We start from the raw sequence: 23144 nt of genomic DNA, 5'->3' as shown, positions 1-23144 counted from the left end.
AACAATCATGAAATGAAGTGGATAGAATCAGTTAGGACTGTTTCTCTTACCTCTTTGGAGGATGTTCATGGAAAGAAAGTGAACCCATTACTCCCTGGTCTGGTATTGAATCAGAGAAGGCTTGAACAAGAAAGACGCTTAAAGATCATCCACATCCAATTTAAATAATTTCTGTTAGGTTGGAAATAGCTTTTGGGAGGCAAGAGACCCAAGTTCTTACTAACTTTCTGAATCATCTTGACCAAACCACAGTGTATCTCCTATTTCAGTGCCTTCATTTGTCAAATGAAATAATCCAAAAAAGAGTTATTATGAGGACAAAATGGGATAATACATGTATTTTAATAGTATTGTTTTTATGTAAGTGTAAAACATTATTTTTTCAGGTAATTTTTTGTCTTGCTATGGTTGAATTTTGTCTCTACAGATTTTGGCTGCCAATACATTGGTTGCCTTGAGATTCAATATGTGTATTTACAAATGATTTCTTAGAAATTGAGTGCTTACACAATTTAATTTTATTGTGCAAGCAAGGAATTCTATTTCAATATGCAAATTAATACCAATATGCAACTATCAAAAAATAATGGTACCAGTGTTTGCAATGGAAAGAATGTTATTCAGCATGCTTGCAGACAAGCCCATGGAGGAAGTATCTGGCGCTCACATGCAGCCCCAACCTTTTTGCTGGGACGGGAGATGGTGAGGCTATGCCTGGGGCAAGGAGAAGGCAAGACTGTAGGATTCTCTGAGCATTCAAGGGTTTGTAGTTAACATGAGTCACAGGTGAGGAATTTGAAGTAATTAGACCTTAAAGCTTCAGGAGGCAGCAAACTGGTTGGCCAGCTGCACACAGCTACAAACTTGGGTATAGTATAAAGTCCAGTTGTATGCTTTATAGACTCAAATTTTAGAACAGGAAGGGAACTCAGAGATTAATCTCTTCAATTTACAGATAGGAAATTGGAGCCCAGAGAGATTAGGTGACTTGCCCAAGTTCATGGTTATAGCACCATCGGGATTAGAACCTGTATCTTGTTGTTTTTCAAGCCTCCACTGTCTCCATGGTATTAAATTCTCCTTCCATGTTTGATGGCAGGAAATACCAAGATTCTAGCTGAGACATCAAATAAAATTAAGTCCACTTGGTGGACAAAGTGGAACTTAATTGGACAAAGAAGACAACGTGGACAAAATGTTATTTGGCTGTCATCCAAGTCAGCCAGTTTTTAAAAACTCTTTTTAGCTCACTTCATTTTTTTCTGCTTAGCAAGTTTTTTTTATATAAATGGTATCATATAATAGGTGTCATTTTATAACTTTTTTCAACATTACATTTCAAGAATATATCCATGATGAGATGTATTTAGCATTTAATTAATTTATTCTAACTGCTACAGTAGCTCACTTAATGTTAAAAAATATGTGATAGCACCATTTGGGTGAACCTATTTTCCATCTGTAGAACTACTGGTTTGGCCCTAAAGTGAGCTTACATTTTGTAGCTAGACATTGCCTTGTCCCTTGTTACCTTTTTTCCCTCACACCTAATGATTGATCTGAAATTTTGCTGTAACTGTTACCACAACTTGTAATTCTAGCAAGAAGAGGGAGACGTTTGAGTCAGAAGAAATTCTATAGAGATTATTATCTTCACTGGTGATTTCTTCCCATTTCAGCCAGTTTTGAAATGTGCCATAATGTGGGTAAATCGAATAACTTATCCTTGTATGAGAATAGTAGTATGCGTCGCTTTGATGTGCAGTTATGAACTGCTTCATCCAGAGTAAACTGTTTTCATTTATAACATCTTTAGGGTGCATGATTTGGATGTCCTGGCACCGTTTGATTTCAAAACAAATCCCTCATGGCTCAACATAAACTATAAAGGTAATTGTTTTAATTTAAAATTCTTATCAATTAGTGAACAAAATGCCACTAAAAATAAATTTTTTAATAAAAAAATTTTAAATATCAGGCCTATCTCACAGTTATCTAGGTATTTTATCTGACTTCAAAAATTAATTAGGAAAAGTGCTATGAAAGATTTTAAAGTTGTAATTCCTTGGAGATGGAATAAGATGGGATAAGTGGAGAAAAGGAATGAGAATTCTTATATAAATTTTCATTTCATTGTATTGGGGGTGAATTTTTATTCATTATTTTTAAAGAAAAGGAAGAATAATAACAATGTGTTGATGTAGAAAAATATTTGTGAGATATAAAATAGAAAATTAAATACAGCAAAAGAGTTCATATAATACAATTTCATTTTTGTAGCATAAAGTAAAATACATGGTGTCAGTGATAAGAAGTCTGGAGAATTATGCAACAAATTGTTATCTCCCATCTGGGATGACAGAGAACTTTCGTTTTCTACTTTGTACATTTCTGCTTGGTTTTATTTTTCTTCCCAAAATAGTATAGAACTTGTTGCAGAAGAAAAACAATAAGAAAGAACACACTAAGGCAAAATTTATCTCTTTTAAATTTGGCATTTTTGTTGAATAGTTATTAATTAATATCTAGTATGTTCATTAACCTTATGTATACTAATAATCACACCTATGTACTTGAATATATGTAAAATATTCTTGTTTTGGGCTCTTCATGATGAGTTTCCTCCATCTTTAGAAAAGTAAGATTTTAATGTGTTCTATCATAAAATAAAACATTAATTAATGAAAGTTTAGAAAATATCTACAAACAGAAAAGAGAAAAGTAAAATAAATCACGTACTTACATTCCATATACAGTAATTACTCTTAATATTTTGTTAAGTTTTTCCCTATTCTTGTTTTTTAATGTTACTGTCAATTCCTTAAATCATACAATTCACTAGAAAACCATTGGAGAATCTTTTTGGGGTACAAATATGCAAATATAGAAAAATTGCTGGAGGCCAGTGATATGGGATTTCTAGTATAATTTATATAGGAAACTTGTTCAGTTAGAGTTACTGAATTGAAATAAAAAGCTTTAGAACAGCCTCCTCAAATGAGTATCCTTTTTTGGTGCCATAATTGATTCAATTTTGGATAGTGAAGTATATGTGAGAACGAGATACTTCGATTCTGAGATACAAGAGGTCTAACACTTTATCTTAACTTTCTTTCAGGCACTTCCCTAGCTTTTACCAACACTATCCACAAATGATTAAAAATGTATAGTCCCAGTAAAGAGTCAGGTATGGGCCATGTGTGTGTTTTGGGTAGAGGGAAAGATTGAACACTCAACTGTCATTATTTAATTCTAGTCTTTGGGTCAGTCAATAAAGAAAGGGCAATATCACAGGCTTATTGGAGAAGGCTGTGTTTTTTCATAGGGGAGACCAGTGATGATCTTTTACATAGCAGGGATTAGTGAAGATCCCCAAAATGCCTGGCAGAGTTTGCAGTTGTCCTTTCCTCTCATGAAACACAAACATTTGTACAAAGATATCAATAAACCCTCAGCCTATTAAATCTTTAATTTGGGGCTTGGGGAGATAAATGTCATAACTCTTCAAAGTTGTTGCTCTGAGAATCTATACTTGTCTAATCTCAGAGATATTAATAAAATATAAGAGTAATCTCAGAGACTTTGGCATGTATTTATTATGGTCAGGTTTTGTGTAGGTTTCAATAATTTTGTCACCCAAGAGATCAGTTTGAGCAAGGACACTGGAAGGTATAAGTCCAGTTAAAAACACTCCAATTACTAGTATCTTTCCTCTGCATCGCGAGAATAGTTTGCAAATTTCTTTCATTTTACATTAAAATCCTCCCAACAAGTTTTTGAGATAAATAATATTCCATATTCCAATTTATGGAGAAGAAAACAGACTTATCTAAAAGTTAAAATCCTGCTCAACATCTTATAACTCTTTTATTATTATTATATTTTAAGTTCTAGGGTACATGTGCACCATATGCAGGTTTGTTAAATAGGTATACATGTGCCATGTTGGTTTGCTGCACTCATCAACTTGTCATTTACATTAGGTATTTCTCCTAATGATATTCACTCCCAGCCTCCCACCCCCTGACAGGCCCCAGTGTGATGTTACTCGCCCTGTGTCCGTGTGTTCTCATTGTTCAACTCCCACCTATGAGTGAGAACATGCAGTGTTTGGTTTTCTGTTCTTGTGATAGTTTGCTTGGAATGATTGTTTCCAGCTTCATCCATGTCCCTGTAAAGAACATGAACTCATCCTTTTTTAAGGATGCATAGTATTCCATGGTGTATATGTGCCATCTTTTCTTAATCCAGTCTATCATTGATGGACATTTGGATTGGTTCCAAGTCTTTGCTACATGAATAGTGCCTCAATAAACATATACGTGCCTGTGTCTTTATCATAGAAAGATTTGTAATCCTTTGGGTATATGCCCAGTAATGGAATTGCTGGGTCAAATGGTATTTCTAGTTCTAGATCCTTGAGGGATTGCCACAGTCTTCCACAATGGTCAAACTAACTTGCACTCCCACCAACAATATGTAAAAGTGTTCCTATTTCTCCACATCCTCTGCAGAATCTGTTGTTTCCTGACTTTTTAATGATCGCCATTCTAACTGGCATGAGATGGTATCTCATTGTGGTTTTCATTTGCATTTCTCTGATGACCAGTGATGATAAGCATTTTTCCATATGTCTGTTGGCTCCATAAATGTCTTCTTTTGAGAAATGTCTGTTCATATACTTTGCCCGCTTTTTGATGGGTTTGTTTTTTTCTTGTAAATTTGTTTAAGTTCTTTGTAGATTCTGAATATTAGCCCTTTGTCAGATGGATAGATTGCAAAATTTTCTCCTATTCTGTAGGTTGCCTGTACACTCTGATGATAGTTTCTTTTGCTGTGCAGAAGCTCTTTAGTTTAATTAGATCCCATTTGTCTATTTTGGCTTTTTTGCCATTGCTTTTGGTGTTTTAGTCATGAAGTCTTTGCCCATGACTGTGTCCTAAATGATATTGCCTAGGTTTTCTTCTAGGGTTTTTATGGTGTTAGGTATTACGTTTAAGTCTTTATCCATCTTGAGTCAATTTTTGTATAAGACATAAGGAAGGGATCCAGTTTCAGCTTTCTACATATGGCTAGCTAGGTTTCCCACCACCATTTATTAAATAGGGAATCCTTTCCCCATCTCTTGTTTTTGTCAGGTTTGTCAAAGATCACATGGTTGTAGATGTGTGGTGTTATTTCCAAGGCCTCTGTTCTATTCCATTGGTCTAGATATCTGTTTTGGTACCAGTACCATGCTGTTTTGGTTACTGTAGCCTTGTCGTATAGTTTGAAGTCAGGTGGTGTGATGCCTCCAGCTTTGTTCTTTTTACTTAGGATTGTCTTGGCTATGTGGGCTTTCTTTTGGTTCCGTATGAACTTTAGAGTAGTTTTTTCCAATTCTGTGAAGAAAGTCATTGGTAGCTTGATGAGTATAGCATTGAATCTGTAAATTACTTTGCGTAGTATGGCCATTTTCACGATACTGATTCTACCTATTCATGAGCATGAAATGTTCTTCCATTTGTTTGTGTCCTCTTTTATTTCATTAAGCAGAGGTTTGTAGTTCTCCTTGAAGAGGTCCTTCACATCCCTTGTAAGTTGGATTCCTATGTACCTTATTGTCTTTGTAGCAATTGTGAATGGGAACGCACTCATGTTTTGGGTCTCTGTTTGCCTATTCTTGGTGTATAGGAATGCTTGTGATTTTTTCATGTTGATTTTATATCCTGAGACTTTGCTGAAATTGCTTATCAGTTTAAGGAGATTTTGGGCTGAGACGATGGGGGTTTCTAAATATTCGATCATGTCATCTGCAAACAGAGACAATTTGACATCCTCTTTTCCTAATTGAATACCCTTTATTTCTTTCTCTTGCCTGATTGCTCTGGCCAGAACTTCCAACACTACATTGAATAGGAGTGCTGAGTGTGGGCATCCTTGTCTTGTGCCAGTTTTCACAGGGAATGCTTCCAGTTTTTGCCCATTCAGTATGATATGGGCTGTGGGTTTGTCATAAATAGCTCTTTTTATTTTGAGATACGTTCCATCAATACCTAGTTTATTGAGAGTTTTTAGCATGAAGGGCTGTTGAATTTTGTCAAAGGCCTTTTCTGCATCTATTGAGATACTTATGTGGTTTTTGTCATTGGTTCTGTTTACATGATAGATTACGTTTATTGACTTGAGTATGTTGAACCAGCCTTGTATCTCAGGGATGAAGTCGACTTGTTCCTGGTGGATAAACTTTTTAATGTGCTGCTGGATTCATTTTCCCAGTATTTTATTGAGGATTTTTGTGTTGATGTTCATCAGAAATATTGGCCAAAATTTCTCTTTTTTTGTTGTGTGTCTACCAGGCTTTGGTATCAGGATGATGCTAGCCTCATGAAATGAGTTAGGGAGGATTCTCTCTTTTCTATTGATTGGAATACTTTCAGAAGGAATGATACCAGCTCCTCTTTGTACCTCTGGTAGAATTCGGCTGTGAATCCATCTGGTCCTGGACTTTTTTTGGTTGATAGGTTACTAATAATTGCCTTAATTTCAGAACCTGTTATTTGTCTATTCAGAGATTCAACTTCTTCCGGGTTTAGTCTTGGGAGGGTGTATGTGTCCAGGAATTTATCCATTTCTTCTAGATTTTCTAGTCTGTTAGGGTAGAGGTGTTTATAGTAATCTGTGATGGTAGTTGGTATTTCTGTGCGATCAGTGGTGATATCCCCTGTATCATTTTTTATTGTGTCTATTTGATTATTCTATCTTTACTTCTTTATTAGTGTTGCTGCCAGTCTGTTTTGTTTATCTTTTCAGAAAACCAGCTCCTGGATTCACTGAGTTTTTGAAGGGTTTTTCTGTCTCTATCTCCTTCAGTTCTGCTCTGATCTTAGTTATTTCTTGCCTTCTGCTAGCTTTTGAATGTGTTTGCTCTTTCTTCTTTAGTTATTTTAATTGTGATGTTAGGGTGTTGATTTTACATCTTTCTTGCTTTCTCTTGTGGGCATTTAGTGCTATAAATTTCCCGCTACATACTGCTTTAAATGTGTCCCAGAGATTCTGATACACTGTGTCTTTGTTCTTATTGGTTTCAAAGAACATCTTTATTTCTGCCTTCATTTTGGTATGTACCCAGTAGTCATTCAGGAGCAGGTTGTTCAGTTTCCACATAGTGGTGCGGTTTTGAGTGAGTTTTTTAATCCTGAGTTCCAATTTGATTGCACTGTAGTCTGAGAGACAGTTTGTTGTGATTTCTGTTCTTTTACATTTGCTGAGGAGTGTTTTACTACCAATTATGTGGTCAATTTTAGAATAAGTGCAATGTGGTTCTGAGAAGAATGTATATTCTGTTGATTTTGGGTATAGAATTCTATAGATGTCTATTAGGTCCACTTAGTGCAGAGCTGAGTTCAAGTCCTGGGTATCCTTGTTAACCTTCTGTCTTGTTGACCTGTCTAATACTGACAATGGGGTGTTAAAGTCTCCCAATATTATTGTGTGAGAGTCTAAGTCTCTTTGTAGGTCTCTGAGGAGTTGCTTTATGAATCTGGGTGCTCCTGTATTGGGTGCATATTTAGGATCGTTAGCGTTTCTTGTTGAATTGATCCCTTTAGCATTATGTAGTGGTCTTCTTTGTCTCTTTTGATCTTTGTTGGTTTAAAGTCTGTTTTATCAGAGACTAAGATTGTAATGCCTGCTTTTTTTTGCTTTCCATTTGCTTGGTAGGTCTTCCTCCATCCCTTTATTTTCAGCCTATGTGCGCCTTTGCATGTGAGATTGGTCTCCTGAATACAGCACACCAATGGGTCTTGACTCTTTATCCAATTTGCCAGTCTGTATCTTTTAATTGGGGCATTTAGCTCATTTACATTTAAGGTTAATATTGTTATCTTTGAATTTAATCCTGTCATTATGATGTTAGCTGGTTATTTTGCCCATTAATTGATGCGGTTTCTTCGTAGCGTCGATGGTCTTTACCATTTGGCATGTTTTTGCAGTGGCTAGTACTGGTTATTCCTTTCCATGTTTAGTGCTTCCTTCAGGAGCTCTTGTAAGGCAGGCCTGGTGGTGACAAAATCTCTCAGCATTTGCTTGTCTGTAAAGGATTTTATTTCTCCTCAACTTATGAAGCTTAGTTTGGCTGGATACGAAATTCTGGATTGAAAATACTTTTCTTTAAGAATGTTGAATAGTGGCCCCCACTCTCTTCTGGTTTGTAGGGTTTCTGCCAAGAGATCTGCTGTTAGTCTGATGGGCTTCCCTTTGTGGGTAACCTGACCTTTCTCTCTGGCTGCCCTTAACATTTTTTCCCTCAGTTCAACCTTGGTGAATCTGACAATTATGTGTCTTGGAATTGCTCTTCTTGAGGAGTATCTTTGTGGTGTCTCTGTATTTTCTGAATTTGAATGTTTGTCTGCCTTGCTAGGTTAGGGAAGTTCTCCTGAATGATATCCTGAAGAGTGTGGTTTCTAACTTGGTTCCATTCTCCCGTCACTTTCAGGTACACCCTTCAAACATATATCTTGTCTTTTCACATAGTCCCATATTTATTGGAGGCTTTGTTCATTTCTTTTCAGTCTTTTTTCTTGAATCTTGTCTTCTCACTTTATTTCATTAATTGATCTTCAGTCACTGATATCCTTTCTTCCTCTTGATCAAATCGGCTATTGAAGCTGGTGCATGCATCATAAAGTTCTCATTCCATGTTTTTCAGCTCCTTCAGGTCATTTAATATCATCTCTACACTGTTTATTCTAGTTAGCTATTCATCTTACCTTTTTTCAAGGTTTTTAGCTTCGTTGCGATGGGTTAGAACATGCTCCTTTAGCTTGGAGAAGTTTGTTATTGCCAGTCTTCTGAAGCCTACTTCTGTTAACTCGTCAAACTCATTCTCCATCCAGTTTTGTTCCCTCTCTGGCAAGGAACTGTGATCTCTTAGAGGAGAAGAGGCACTCTGTTTTTTAAAATTTTCAGCTTTTCTGTTCTGGTTTCTCCCCATCTTTGTGGTTTTATCTACCTTTGGTCTTTGATGTTGGTGACCTACAGATGGGGTTTTGGTGTGGATGTTCTTTTTGTTGATATAGATGCTATTTTTTTCACTTTGTTAGTTTTCCTCTAACAGTCAGACCCCTCAGCTGCAGGTCTGTTGGAGTTTGCTGGAGGTCCACTCCAGACCCTGTTTGCTTGGGTATCACCAGTGGAGGCTGCAGAACGGCAAATATTGTTACCTGATCCTTCCTCTGGAAGCTTTGTCCCAGAGGGACCTGCCTGTTTGAGGTGTCTGTCAGCCCCTACTGGGAGGTGTTTCCCAGTCAGTCTACACGGGGGTCAGGGATCCATTTGAGGAGGCAGTCTGTCTGTTCTTGGAGCTTGAACACCATGCTGAGAGAACCACTGCTCTCCTCAGAACTGTCAGACAGGGATGTTTAAGTCTGCAGAAGCTGACTGCTGCCTTTTGTTCTACTATGCCCTGTCCACAAAGGTGGAATCTATAGAGGCAGCAGGCCTTGCTGAGCTGCAGTGGGCTCCACCCAGTTCATGCTTCCAGGCCTCTTTGTTTACACGGTGACCTACTCAAGCCTCAGCAATGGCAGACACCCCTCCCCCCACAAGATGCAGTGTCACAGATCTATCTCAGACTGCTGCACTAGCAGTGAGCAAGGCTCCATGGGTGTGGGATCCACCAAGCCAGGCATGGGAGGGTATTTCCTGGTCTGCTGGTTGCTAAGACTGTGGGAATAGCACAGTATTTTGTCAAGAGTGTACTGTTTCTCCAGATACAGTCTGTCACAGCTTCCCTTAGCTAGGAGAGGGAAATCCCCCAACTCCTTGCACTTCCCGGGTGAGGCGATGCCCTGCCCTGCTCACCCTCCGTGGGCTGCACCCACTGTCCAATCAGTCCCAGTGAGATGAACCAGGTTCTTTAGTTGAAAATGCAGAAATCACCTGTCTTCTGCGTCAGTCTCACTGGGAGCTGCAGACAAGAGCTGTTCCTATTCGGCCATCTTGGAACCGACGACGCCATAACTCTTTTTTTTTTTTTTTTTAAAGAGACAGAGATTCACTCTGTCACCCAGTCTGGAGTGCAATGCAGTGTGGCATGATCATAGCTTATTGTAATCTCAAACTCCTGCACTCAAGAGATCCTCCCATCTCGGCCTCCTGAGTAGCTAGGACTATGGGGCAAACTATTATGCCAGGCTAAGTTTTTTTCAATTTCTTTTAGAGACAGAGTCTTGCTATGTTGCCCAGGGTGGCCTTGAACTCCTAGCTTCAAGTGATGCTCCCACCTCGGCCTCCCAAAGTACTGGAATTACAGGTGTGAACCACCGTGCCCAGACAAGGTCTTACGACTCTTAAGCTGTAAAAGCGAGACTAGAATGCTGTTATCTTGACTTCAAATTTTGTATTACTTCCCTTAAGTCATGTTTTCTTTCCTATCATGAACAAAGCATAAGTATTCTCTATTAAGAAACATGAATAGAGCTTGTGCAAGACTAAAATCACTATCTCCAAGCAGCTGCAAGTTAACCTATAAAATCTCTAAATGCTGACAAAAGAGGCATCTCTCTTTCTCTACAATAATGTAGTGATTCTGTAAACCAGTGGGGGAGGGAGGAATGAAATGTGATGGAAAGAGATGGTGTCAATATGACACAACAGGACAGTTCTTTCCTGGATATTAGGTGGCAGGACATGCTGAACTGATCTCCACTGATCAAAGGAATTCCTGTGCAATAGAAAAGAAGTTAGTATGAATTCTGTATTTAACTTTTGAAACCCGCTAAGTTAAATTAAATAGAATTGAAGAGGAATATGTGTGAGGCCTTTAAAAAGATTGCACCTGGGGCTTGCTTCCTTGGTACCTCGCTTACCGACTGCAATCGCTGGCTTGCTGGATAATAAATTACTTCTGCACAGTAGGACATAAGGTGATTATTTTATTTTTTGCTTTGAAAAATATTAGAGTTTGTCTGCCTAGATTTATTTATCCCTGAATTATGTGAACATATCACTTATTTTCTGTGTTTTAAGAGGAAAGGTAATTTTTATGGAAAATGGTATAATTTACAAAGGGACCTTGGTGATGTACCACATATATTTGTCACTTTAAAGTTTGATGGATTTCTGTTTTGAAACCATGATAGTCTTAAAGATCCATATCAAAGACAAGAGGCAAAAGATTGACCCATCACATGTTCAGGGCTCTTAGAGATTTGTGGTTCTCACCTGTAAATATCTAGCTCTTCATCTGTGTTCAGGTAAACCACTCTGTCACAACCAGTGGATTTAGGAGAGTGTCTCCATCCATACCTGTCATCTATGAGACTTTCTTTCATTCATGGTTATCAGTTATGTTTCCCAAGTGATGATCTGAACGAACCATTTTATTACAAAGACACAAAGGAACTCATTTCCAAGTTAGGCAGTGCTTGGTATCAAACAAATGTTGTAGTTCAATAAACTTTTACATTTGGTTAGATTTTTTTTTTCATTTCTCAAAACTCAGAACTGGATTTTTTCATTAGTTTTTAATATATCTTAAAATGAGATTTGCAATCCAATTACAGATTTGCACATATTGGTTACACTGTAACACTTCTCTATTGTATTTCACTTTCTAAAATGTTAAATACAAATAATGTGAAACAGAAATGATTATTGTGGTTTTCTACAAATCTAAAAATTGTTAAAAGATAAAATGCGTTAATCGTTTTATCCAAATTTGAGGATTGTTAGGAAATGGAACATTTAAAAATTCTTACCAAAATTTCTTCTCAGAGTAAGCTTTCCTGGTCTTGTTACTAGTTGTATATCAGAATGTTAGTTGCTCTACTCCCCAATAATTATATTCTTCTTTGTATCTGCAGTTCTTTTAGTTTCAACAGAGGTCACCTGCTTTGTTTGTGGATTGCTTTTTGTTCTGGTTGTGGAGGAATGGGTTTGGGATTATGCTATTTCAGTAACTATTCTTCATGTTGTCATCACTTCAACTGGTAAGCAAAATGAAATAACAGAAACAAGGAAAATGTATTAAAACAGATGTTGGACGTAAACTACTTCCTGAGTAGAACTTTGTTGTCTGCATATTCTTGTATGATAGCTAAATGATAAAAACTGAAGATGAAAGGTCTTCCTCCCTCTTTCCAGCCACATTTTTTTCTACAGCTCTTCTCAGGGAGGGTTTTTAAAACTTTTAAAAAATGTTTTATTTTGAAATAATTTTAGAGTTACAGAAAAGTTACAAAAATATAACTGAGAGTTCCCATGTACCCATCACCCAGCTTCCCCTAATGTTAGCATTTCATATAACCACAGTACAATTGTCAAAACCAATAAATTAACATTGGTATAATACTATTATTAGCTAAACTTTATTTGTATTACCCTGGTTTTCCCTGCATCATTTTTCTGTTTCAAGATGTAATCTGATTCAGAACTAAACTGAAATAGAGATCTTTCCCTTTCACATTCAACTTATCACCAACTTGGCAAGGTTTGCCCTGTAAGACACAGTTTTCCTCCAAAACCCTTCTCTGAGGGCAGAAACTGATCAAAGACTGGGAACTGGGATTCATGGACACATGTCCAACAACATTTATTTTAAAACAAATACCAGTTCTTAGATTAAGTGGTTTTTATTTCTACCTGTGATTTTTGGAGTCAGAAGAAAATAGATACAAATTCCAGTCCTACATTTTACTAGGTGGGTAGTTGTGGCCAAGTCACATCTCTCACATCAGTTTCCTTCTCTACAAAATGGGGAAAACCTGATGCGATTACAATTAGATAATAAGAAATTGTCTGACTTGTGTCTAGCATATAATAATTACTCAGTAAATGACTATTTCATCCATTTGTTCGCCTATCCACTCAAAATTTACTCATCCACTGTATTTTTTTTCTCCTTTACTATACTGCCTTATTTTTTTAAAGCATATCAGTCAAAATATGAGTGATAACCAACCACAGGTTATAATTCAAAGTTTATTCTTACTTATGACCAACTTAAATCACTGTCATATTTTCAGTGCCCTGATCTGTTGATAGTATAATCTGTCTCTGCCAGGTGCAGTGGCTCATGCCTGTAATCCTAGCACTTTGGGAGGCTGAGGTGGACAGATCACCTGAGGTCAGGAGTTCTAGACCAGCTTGACCAACATGGTGAAACCCCATCTCTACTAAAAATACAAAAATTAGCCAGGCGTGGTGGCGGGCACCTGTAATCCCAGCTACTTGGGAGGCTGAGGCAGGGAGAATCCCTTGAACCAGGAGGCAGAGGTTGTAGTGAGCCGAGACTACACCATTGCACTCCAGCCTGGGTGACAGAGTGAGACTCTGTCTCAAAAAACAAAAAACAAACGAACAAACAAAAAACAGCACAATCTGTCTCCAACTGAAGAGCACACAATTTCCAAATGAATTACAACTTCCCAGCTTCACTGCTACTAGAGAATGCCAGTATATTCATGGCCTAGTATCAGTTTCCACAGACACAAGCCCTCCCTCAGTAACTCAAAGAATCACTGGAGGCCCTGCCCCCATCACTCTGCTTCTGAAGTGCTCTATTTTACTTTGGGGCTTAATTTTTTCTGTAAGACAACCACCAATATTTGTAAAAGGACTTCAAGTATAGGTGGTTCAATCCTCAAGGTTGAGATGAGCTATCGGTTCTGGACCTAGAAAAGTTATGAGTTAATGATCTAACACGTGGCACTTAGAAAATGTTAACAAATGACTACTGGACAGAAGTGACTTACTTCAGCATGAAGTGGCTTGGAATTCCTGAGGGAACTAGGCATTGAAGATTCAGGATGGCCTTAGGATGATCACTTAAAATCAACTTTGGGAGCTGACCTGAGAACCTCAGAATTCATAGCATTATTTCTAGGAGAAGAGTTGTAAAGGTTTGACTTAACAAGTGACCTTTTAGACCACGACTGAAGTACAACTGGGGGCTACCTGATTTCATGAACATGGATAAACCTTTTCTTGTTGGGTGGATATATTTTGACCAAACAGGATTATTTCTTCTTGAGTAAAAGATAAAAATGCATGTTTTGAAATTAAACATTTTTTTTCTATTGCAGTTATGTTGGAATTCCCCTTGACATCACATTGGTGGGCTGCTTTAGGTATAATGAAATTGTTTGTTTAGATTCTTTAATGCACAGAAACAATGTTAAATAGAACAACTGTGGAATTATATTTTATTTTCTCATAGATTTTGTAATCATTACCTTTCTAAGATAATAATAATATCTAAGATAATTTTTTAAAAAACACAGTTTTACTGAAGATGGACTCCACTGATTGTCTCTTTTGGCCCAAATATACTCTCAGGCCAACCCAGATACCATCCACTGGAGAGAAGGTGCCGTCTTAACATGTATTTAGAAACAAAAATACATCTGATAAATAGACATATACGAAGTATAGTGGCCGAGTGCGGTGGCTCATGCCTATAATCCCAGCACTTCGGGAGGCCAAGGCGGGCAGATCACTTGAGGTCAGGAGTTTGAGACCAGCCTGGTCAACATGGTGAAACTCCATCTCTACTAAAAATACAAAAATTAGCCATGGCGTGGTGGTGGGCACCTGTAATCCCAGCTACTCAGGAGGCTGAGGCAGGAGAATCGCTTGAACCTGGGAGGTAGAGGTTGCAGTGAGTTGAGATTGTGCCCCGCACTTCAGCCGAGGAGAGACAGAGCAGACTATGTCTAAAAAAAAAAAAAAAAAAAAAAGAAAGAAAGAAGAGAAAAGAAAAGAAAAAGGAAAAAAAGTATAGCATACTCTACTTTTGCTTCTGGTAAAATTTGAATTTACAGAGGAATGACAGATGTTGATGTCAATAATGAAGGCGCTGGAGTGAAAGTAAAGGCTATATTCTGGCACAGTCTTCAATAAGCCATGGATTTTCTTAGCTTGCCTCCAAGACTGATCTGCACCAGTTTTTTCTCCCTTTCTTCTCTCATTTTTCCTTTATAGTAGGAAATAAGGACTGAGTTTCCACGAGGAGCAAAACTTGAGCAGATAGATATAATTTTCTTTAAAAAGTGTTTTAGGGACCACTTTTGCACTTTTAATGGAATCTACATACACACTCGATTATATGCTCATGGGTGCATCAAACATTCTACTGTAAAAACAGGCCGACTGGGTAGACTCAGAAACAGTATGAGTTACAGGTACACGAAAGAACGAATGCCAAACAATACAGTTCCTCTTCTTTCCTTCTCTGACATTTCCTCATCTATTCACAAAGCTTCATGCTCTCACATCTTATTATGGGACTATATTTTATTTGTTCTTATGTCCCAAGACACAGTTTTCTCTAACTTCTGATTGTGCACAACTTATCTAAATAAGCCCTCTCATAACATTTATGGATCCTCAAAAGGTTGAATTTTTAGTAGGACAAAGAGGTTGAAACCTGATTTATAGATCGCTAGAGGGAACTGCCCTCTGTAGAAGAATTCAAGTGAAATAGTCAAGACTCAAGCTATACTTCGGTGAAGACAAAATTATGATGAAGGAAGTGGAAACAACAACAAAAATGAGCGTGTATTGAAACTAGCAAAGTATGAAAAGAGCTTCCAGGTAAACAACTAGGAACATAAGAATATACAAAGATAAATTAGCCTCCACTCTTTTTTCCCAATATTAATACAAAGAGCCTAGAAGTATATCTCAGAGCAGAATTTCTCAATTTGTAATGTACATAATGCATGCAAATCACCTAAAGATCTTGCAAAAAGGTAGTGAGTCTGGGTAGGGCCCAGGTTTTGCTGGCACTGCTAGTCCAGAGACCATAGTTGGAGCAGCAATAGTATAGACATTGTTCTGAGTCTTTTTATTCCCTTATGCAATGCATAAGTTGAAATAAAGTCAATACATTTTATGTCTTTATAGTATTTTCAAGTTCTTAACAACTGAGAAGTTCTTCAAGGTGTCTAACTTTAATCTCCCCTGTTGTTTTTTAAAATCATTTTCTAGAATTGAAGTAGCCAACCACATTTAGCCCAGTCTTACTTTTAAGAAATCCAATCTAAATTGGATTATGTTTTCCATAGAATTCTAGTTTATGAAATAGGAAAATCAAGATACAAAACAGCGAACATACAGGAGACGAGATTACACACGCTTTTACTTCTTTTCTTCCTTAATCATGGTATGTAACAGTAATTAGAAATTTAGGTGAGAAACAGAACATTACAATATTAACAGTTACTTGTGTTAATAAACTGCTACACAGGCCTGGCATGGTGGCTCATGCCAGTAATCCGAGCTACCTGGGAGGCTGAGGTGGTAGGATCTCTTGAGTCCAGGAGTTTGAGGCTACAGTGAGCTATGATGACACCACTGCACTCCAGCCTGGGCAACAGAGTGAGACTCCATCTCTAAAAAATAAAAAAGTAAATAAAAGTAAATGTAAAGCAAAGTTGGATGCTTCTATGTTTCTCAACAGATTTCAATATTTGTCAAAGGTCAAATATGAAAATCATTTAGTTCTAAATCTGTTGCATCTGGCTTTCAAATAAAATCTTTTTTTAATCACTCTTACTGATTTGGCAATAATCTTGTATAATATCTTCAATCTGTTCTGACAACAGCATGCATACCCAAACATGCTCTAGAATTGCCACTCAATTTTAATGGCCTACACAGTATTAATAGTACTTACCATTCATTGATATGCATAATATAAGCCAGGGACATTGCATTTATCTCGTTAACCTTTATTACAGTCCTGTGAGATAAGTATTATATTCCAATTTAGCAAATGTAAAAACCGAAGCTTATAGAATTGGATAATTTAGGAGCATTTTCAGAGTCACTAAGGTGTGTCCTCTAACTAGCCTTTCCCTCAACATAGATGGCCACCCTGAGACACTTCTACATAGAATCCTGAAGCTACTTCCTCTAACTAGCCTTTCCCTCAACATAGACGGCCACCCAGAGACACTTCTACGTAGAATCCTGAAGCTACCACTGCACGGAGGTGACGGTTGCTGCCTCTGTAGTGGGTACGCACTCTAAGATAAAGAATACACAGGGTTAAGAGCAGAGCTTACAGAAATTGAGAACACCATTTAGATAACGTGAAGAGTAAAAAGAAACTGAAAAGAAGATGGATTGATCAGTTAGTATCACAAGCCATAGTAGGACTTCCCTGTTGCTTCCTAGTTCTTTGACTATTGCTTTCAAAGCACACAGAGGCAAGCATACAAGCCATGACTTGGGAAAGAACATACAAATGGTCAAAGGAGTTGTTTCTCTACTCAACTGGAAAATAGCAAATGCTGCTTAACCTTTGAAAGGAAAATTATGGAATGGCTTAATTTTCATTTTTGAGTGTTAAAAAAATTTTTCAAGAGCTAAAATGTCCATAATAAAATATTCAGTCCTCAGTGCCGTGCCTGGCACATAGTAGAGCATTAATAAATATTTGCTGCGTAAGTATAGAGATAATTAAATGAGATAAAATTAAGGAGCAGAGATTTTCCTGGCATGTAATGTGTGTGTTATATAATTATATTTAGCATTATAAATATATGCATATTACATAATAGTTATATAATATAAATATATATTTATATATAAAGATGGGGGAAATATTTTTATGAGGGTCATGTAATTAAAGCACAAAACTTCAAAAACATTATCATTAAAAAATTACGGAGAATAACACACTGGATATATTTGTGGCACCTTCACTTTTGTTCATGTATGACATCACTGTCTTTATGGTAGTAGTACAAGAAGAAATTACATTTTTTTCTCACAAATTGAACTGAATTCATCAACCACATACCTACTAAGGAAATTAACCAAGTGAAAATGAACTTTCCTAAAGCTTTTTGTTTCACTTAAGCCAGGTGTTGACCACAATGATCACAACATCTAGTCACATTATCTATTTAGAGTACTAGTATTATTTATGTTATTTATTGGCTCCTTCACTAGAGTTTATTCTCCACTTACCTTGCGTGTCTGTTAAGTCTTAGATGTGTAATTTCCTCCAGTATTATTTAGTATGTACAGAAAACACATGTAGAAAGTACTGAGGTTTTATATTATATGTCTTTCAAAGATGTAAATTTTTAATAAATCAGAAAAGATATTGTAAGAAATTCTATAAGCATAAGTGAAATGACTTTTTCTCTCCAAAAACAAGAACTTATAACTTTTGGGTTTTATTTTTAATACCACAGAATTTACCATGCTTTAGCCAGCTCAGTTACATGGTATATGCCACCTTGATGCCAAGAAGAGTCAAGTTAGGTATAATGGAATGGCCAATTCAATTTGCTAAAAGAGTTGGATGACTATTTTTCTTCAATAATCATGGTTGGATTACTCAGAAAACAGTTGCTGCAGCCGGGCATTGTGGCTCTCGCCTGTAATCCCAGCACTTTAGGAGGCCTAGGCAGGTGGATCACTTGAGGTCAGGAGTTCAAGAACTGCCTGGGCAAAACAGCGAAACCCGTCTCTACTAAAAATATAAAAATTAGTCAGGCATGGTGGCACACACCTGTAATCCTAGCTACTCAGGGGGCTGAGGCAGGAGAATCACTGGAACCCGGGAGGCGGAGGTTGTAGTGAGCTGAGATCACACCACTGCACTCCAGCCTGGGCAACAGAGCAATACTCCATCTAAAAAAAAAAAAAAAAAGTTGCAGTGTAACATTTGAGTTAGCCTTTTTGTTTTTTTTCCTTTGAGTGAAAAATTTAAATGTAAGAGAACAGTGGCTACACATTTGGGAAATTGTATCTCATAGTCTCACTCTGGACTTGTGTCTTTGTGCAAGGAAGTCGTGCAGTCCTGTCAGAGTTCTTAACTCAGGAAACTTTACCTTTTATGGGAGTTATACTATTACTGCCACACAGAGAACAGCAGATTTGTGAAAACTGTGTAAGGCCAGATCAATATTTTAAAACAAACAAGAATCACTGGGCCAATGAAATCAGAACTAAAGACATTTTCATAAAACCAAACAGTTGAGAATCTCAGGGAGGTGAGATTCTGCTTTTTAAAATATATTTTCTATACTTGAAATATTTCCCAAGTTAGTGGACATGCTTTCCTTTTATAATTAGAGGGAAAGCACTTTAGAAAAAAAATATATTCTAAACAACCACAACACAAACAAAAGGCAGATTGAAGAGTTAAAAGAATCGAGAATCGTGAATTCCTTGGCATGTGCTTTGACTCCATTGCCTTTGATTTCTGAGTTTTAAGAACTCCTTAATATCATTTGACAGAACCATACACCTATTCCCTGAAGGAAGTTTTAAATTGCAACGATTTACCATCCTCAGACTACATATCTACCTCTTTTAGCTGAATCTATAAACTATTCTGTTTCAAACGCTATGTCAGTTTCAGAAACATTATTTTAGTCATGACAATTGTTCTTATTCATAATCTCACTAATGAATTATTCATTATTGATAGTTAACCAAAACTTCCCTTTCATTTACTTGCAGGATCCGGCTTAATTTCAATGATATGTGGAGGCCAGACTTTAGCATACTATTTGTTCAAAGACAACTTTATCTATCCAGATCTGGATAATTTTTAACAGAACAGTTGAATTAATTTGCCTCAGAATTTCTATAATATTACATACATTGTGTCAGAGCTCAATTTTATTTTTTGTTTAAACTTGTATTCAAGGTTAAATATATTCAGTATAAAAAGAAAAAAAAGAAGCTAATGGAGTACAGAACAACTCTAGTAAAATACTTCATAAGCAAAACGTTGCAAACTCATAACATGCAGTGTTTCTCAAAGTGTGTTCCATGTCTATTTGTGGAATCCTGGGTTTAAGTAAGATAGATTTATTTATTTCAGGATTTCTCCAAATATTTATTTATTTAGTCTGAAACAGGATCTCACTTATTCACCCAGGTTGGAGTGCAGTAGTATAATCAAAGCTCACTGCAGCGTCCAACTCCTGGGCTCATGCAATCTTCCTGCCTCAGCCTCTTGAGTAACAGGGACAACAGGCACCTGCCACAATGCCTGGCTAAAATCTTTAACATACTATTATGAACAAGCCATCTCTAAACTATGGTATACATTATGCACTGTTTCTCGAATGTATTTGACTAGAGGCACGCTTTAGAAGCTGCTGATGTATCTTGTGGAAAGTGTAATGTAGTAAGGGGCAGATTCAAAACTACTGTGAATCCCTGCAACCAGAATTGCATTCTTTGATTGGCCTCTGGTATTTGTTCTCTGTTAGAGCATTTCTTATGAAATTACTTCCCTTTTTTAGACTGTGGTCTTCTAACACAGTGCTTTTCAAAATTTAATGTGTATTTGATTTATGTGAGGATCTTGTTACAATGCAGATTTTGGTTCAGAGGGCAGGAATTAGGGCCTAAGATTCCATATTTCTAACAATTCCCAAGAAATGCCAGTGCTTGGACCATACTTTGAATAGCAAGGGTCTAAGCGATTGGGATCATATTTTGGTAAGTTAGTATAGCTCTGTATAACCAGTCCTATGTTTTTAAAAATATCCTTATTATTCAGTAAAGGTTTGTTGAATTGGATGTAAACTGAGATGAGTTAAGTTTTTATAACTGTATTAAATATTTACCACATTTTAATATAGTTAAAGTATCTCCTGATATAAAGTAAGTGCCTACTATGTTTACAACTAAAATATAAGCATAAGGAAAGGGACAGGAAAGTAACACTCCCTCAAACACACATCCACACAAATGAGAAACTAAACTAAGTCATTGCCTAGATTTTTCTCTTGAGTCTTTTTGCCTTAAAAATGCATTTCTTCCACAAAGGCTTTCCATTCTCCCAATAAGAAATGTCATGCTGATTTTATGTATTTTATGTGTCCATCCAAAAACTGTGATGTATTGATCAGTTACTAGTTTAGAAAATGTAAACTTACCATGTACATGTAAGCATGAAAATATGGCACTGGCTCCTTTGCTTCTTTCTCACATTACTTATCACACGAACTCCATGTATCCCATCCATTCTTCCCATTCTTCCAGTTTATTTCTTCCAAAATGATTGGCCGTGGAAGTGACAAAACCTGGAGCTCACCTAATCAGTCAAAGTACTATGAATTCCAATTACTAACGAAGATTTTATATCTTTTTTGTTTTTTTTTTTTTTTTTGAGACAGAGTCTCCCTCTGTCGCCCAGGCTGGAGTGCAGTGACGCGATCTAGGCTTACTGCAAGCTCCGCCTCCCCAGTCATGCCATTCTCCTGCCTCAGCCTACTGAGTAGCTGGGACTACAGGCACCCGCCACCACGCCTGGCTAACTTTTTTTTTTTTTTTTTTCAGTACAGACAGGGTTTCACCGTGTTAGCCAGGATGCTCTCGATCTCCTGACCTCCTGATCCACCCGCGTCGGGCTCCCAAAGTGTTGGGATTACAGGCGTAAGCCACAGCGCCTGGCAGATTTTTTATCTTTTAAGGAAGGCAGCATAGGGTGGCTATGAAAGTGCCAGCAATATGAGCTTTGATTCTGCATTTAAAACCCCCATTGACAGCACACAGGAAAAAGTGCCTTGTTAGAGAGACAACAAAACTCATTTCTGCTCTGTGCAAAGTACAGACAGTAAACAAACCATGAATACACTGATGAGGAAGTGTGCCCCTGTAAAACTAACACCCTTGGAAGAAATTTACAGAAACACTAAAACTGCCTAAATACGTTGGTTAATTTAAAAAGATTTGGTTGATTAAGTACTTTTTAATATAATGAAAATTAAGTTCTACTGGTAAATTAGAATAACAATCTCTCCAGACTCAGAAGACCTTAATATCTTGTCATTCTGTAGTGTAGTTTAATTAGCATGTTTATTTCTAGGATTAGAAATCCATCTGCTCAGGTAATTACTATTGTGCTACTCCTTCACTTTATTTCTTCTGATCGTAGGAATAATCTGTGGTTTTCCTCTTTTACTCATTAAAATGATTACTATTGTCTATTTGATGACATCTCCTGACACAAAAAAAATTAAAAATTCAATTAGAATGCATATTTTAGCACAAAAATATTATATATCAAACATATCAACTAAATATCCACTTTAGTTTTCATTGCCTTAAATGATGAATAAAACCTTTTCAAAGGCCAAGAGTTATGTTTATTTAGCTAACTTTTCCAGTGTCCCATATAAAAGCATAAGTTGGTAGAATCCTACCCGGTATTTTGATGCGTAGTTTTAGGATTAATATTTTCATATTTTCAAGAAGGATAATACGTGTATGTTATGCATAACTTCTTCACAAACATGCTTTAAAGTTATGATACCACTGTATTATTTTATATTTAAATCCATTTACATACTCCTTTAATAACGTTTTACTTAAAAAATTATGTCCCAAATGAATGAACAGTATATTTTCTTTTGCTGATAATAATCCCAAATATATATGAGAACTATTTTCACATTTGCAGTATAAAGATCAGATTCCTATCTAAAATTTTATGGGTTTTGTTCAACCAATTTACCTTAATAGCTGAACTGATAAATTCTAAAGCTGTTTAGTATCACTAAAGCTGTAGAGATGATCCTATAAAATTGCAAACATATATATTATGAGATAGAGAAGTTTGTTTATGACAATTATCTAACAGAAGAACAAAAGCACTTCCTAATGTTGTTGCTTTACACACTTTAGAAACATGAATTGCTAGGTAAGTAAATGCTTAACAAAGCATCCATAGATACAGCTTTGGTAAAAATTGTCAAAAAAGGAAGAAAATACAATATGGTTCATATGAACATAATGTAATTCTTCTACAGAAAATTTCAACTGTATAAACAGTTCTTATAAAATATGAAAAAATGTGGGAATATTTCACATTTTTAATAGGGGACAATAAAATGGCAACTTTTCCATTTATTATTTCTTACTTAGCTGTTTCTTTCACATTTTTTTTATTCTACAAATGTTTTTGGTGGTTCAGTAATATAAGGCTCAAATACATCCTAAAAAACAGTTAATTACCACTTGACCTGCTTCTTAGTGAAAAATATTCACCACCACCATTCCCACATACCCAATAATTTAAACAAACCAAAAATATTATTTCAACTAAGTATTTTAAATGACACCTTTTTAAAATATCAAACTGTTAATCTAACCAATATTTTAAAAGTTGATATAACATT

At 36.5% G+C, this 23144-nt stretch overlaps 1 protein-coding gene across 2 annotated transcripts in view; it reads left to right on the top strand.

The window, feature by feature from the left end:
- The window catches only part of TMEM244 (transmembrane protein 244), a 43507-nt gene that overhangs the window by 16554 nt on the left and 3809 nt on the right, over positions 1 to 23144 (top strand). The window contains exons 3-5 of one of the 2 annotated variants that reach the window (XM_023230608.2): positions 1817 to 1890; positions 11847 to 11972; positions 14067 to 14111. In XM_023230608.2, the coding sequence (XP_023086376.2) occupies positions 1817 to 1890; positions 11847 to 11972; positions 14067 to 14111 (245 nt within the window). Of the gene's footprint in view, positions 1 to 1816; positions 1891 to 11846; positions 11973 to 14066; positions 14206 to 23144 lie in introns of those variants that run through there. The other variant, XM_023230609.2, reaches the window with a different exon arrangement.

The sequence above is a fragment of the Piliocolobus tephrosceles genome, chromosome 5 (genome assembly GCF_002776525.5).
Source record: "Piliocolobus tephrosceles isolate RC106 chromosome 5, ASM277652v3, whole genome shotgun sequence".
NCBI classification, from domain to species: Eukaryota; Metazoa; Chordata; class Mammalia; order Primates; family Cercopithecidae; genus Piliocolobus; species Piliocolobus tephrosceles.
Note: the sequence above shows the minus strand (reverse complement) of the source record. Positions and strands in the feature narration are given on the sequence as shown.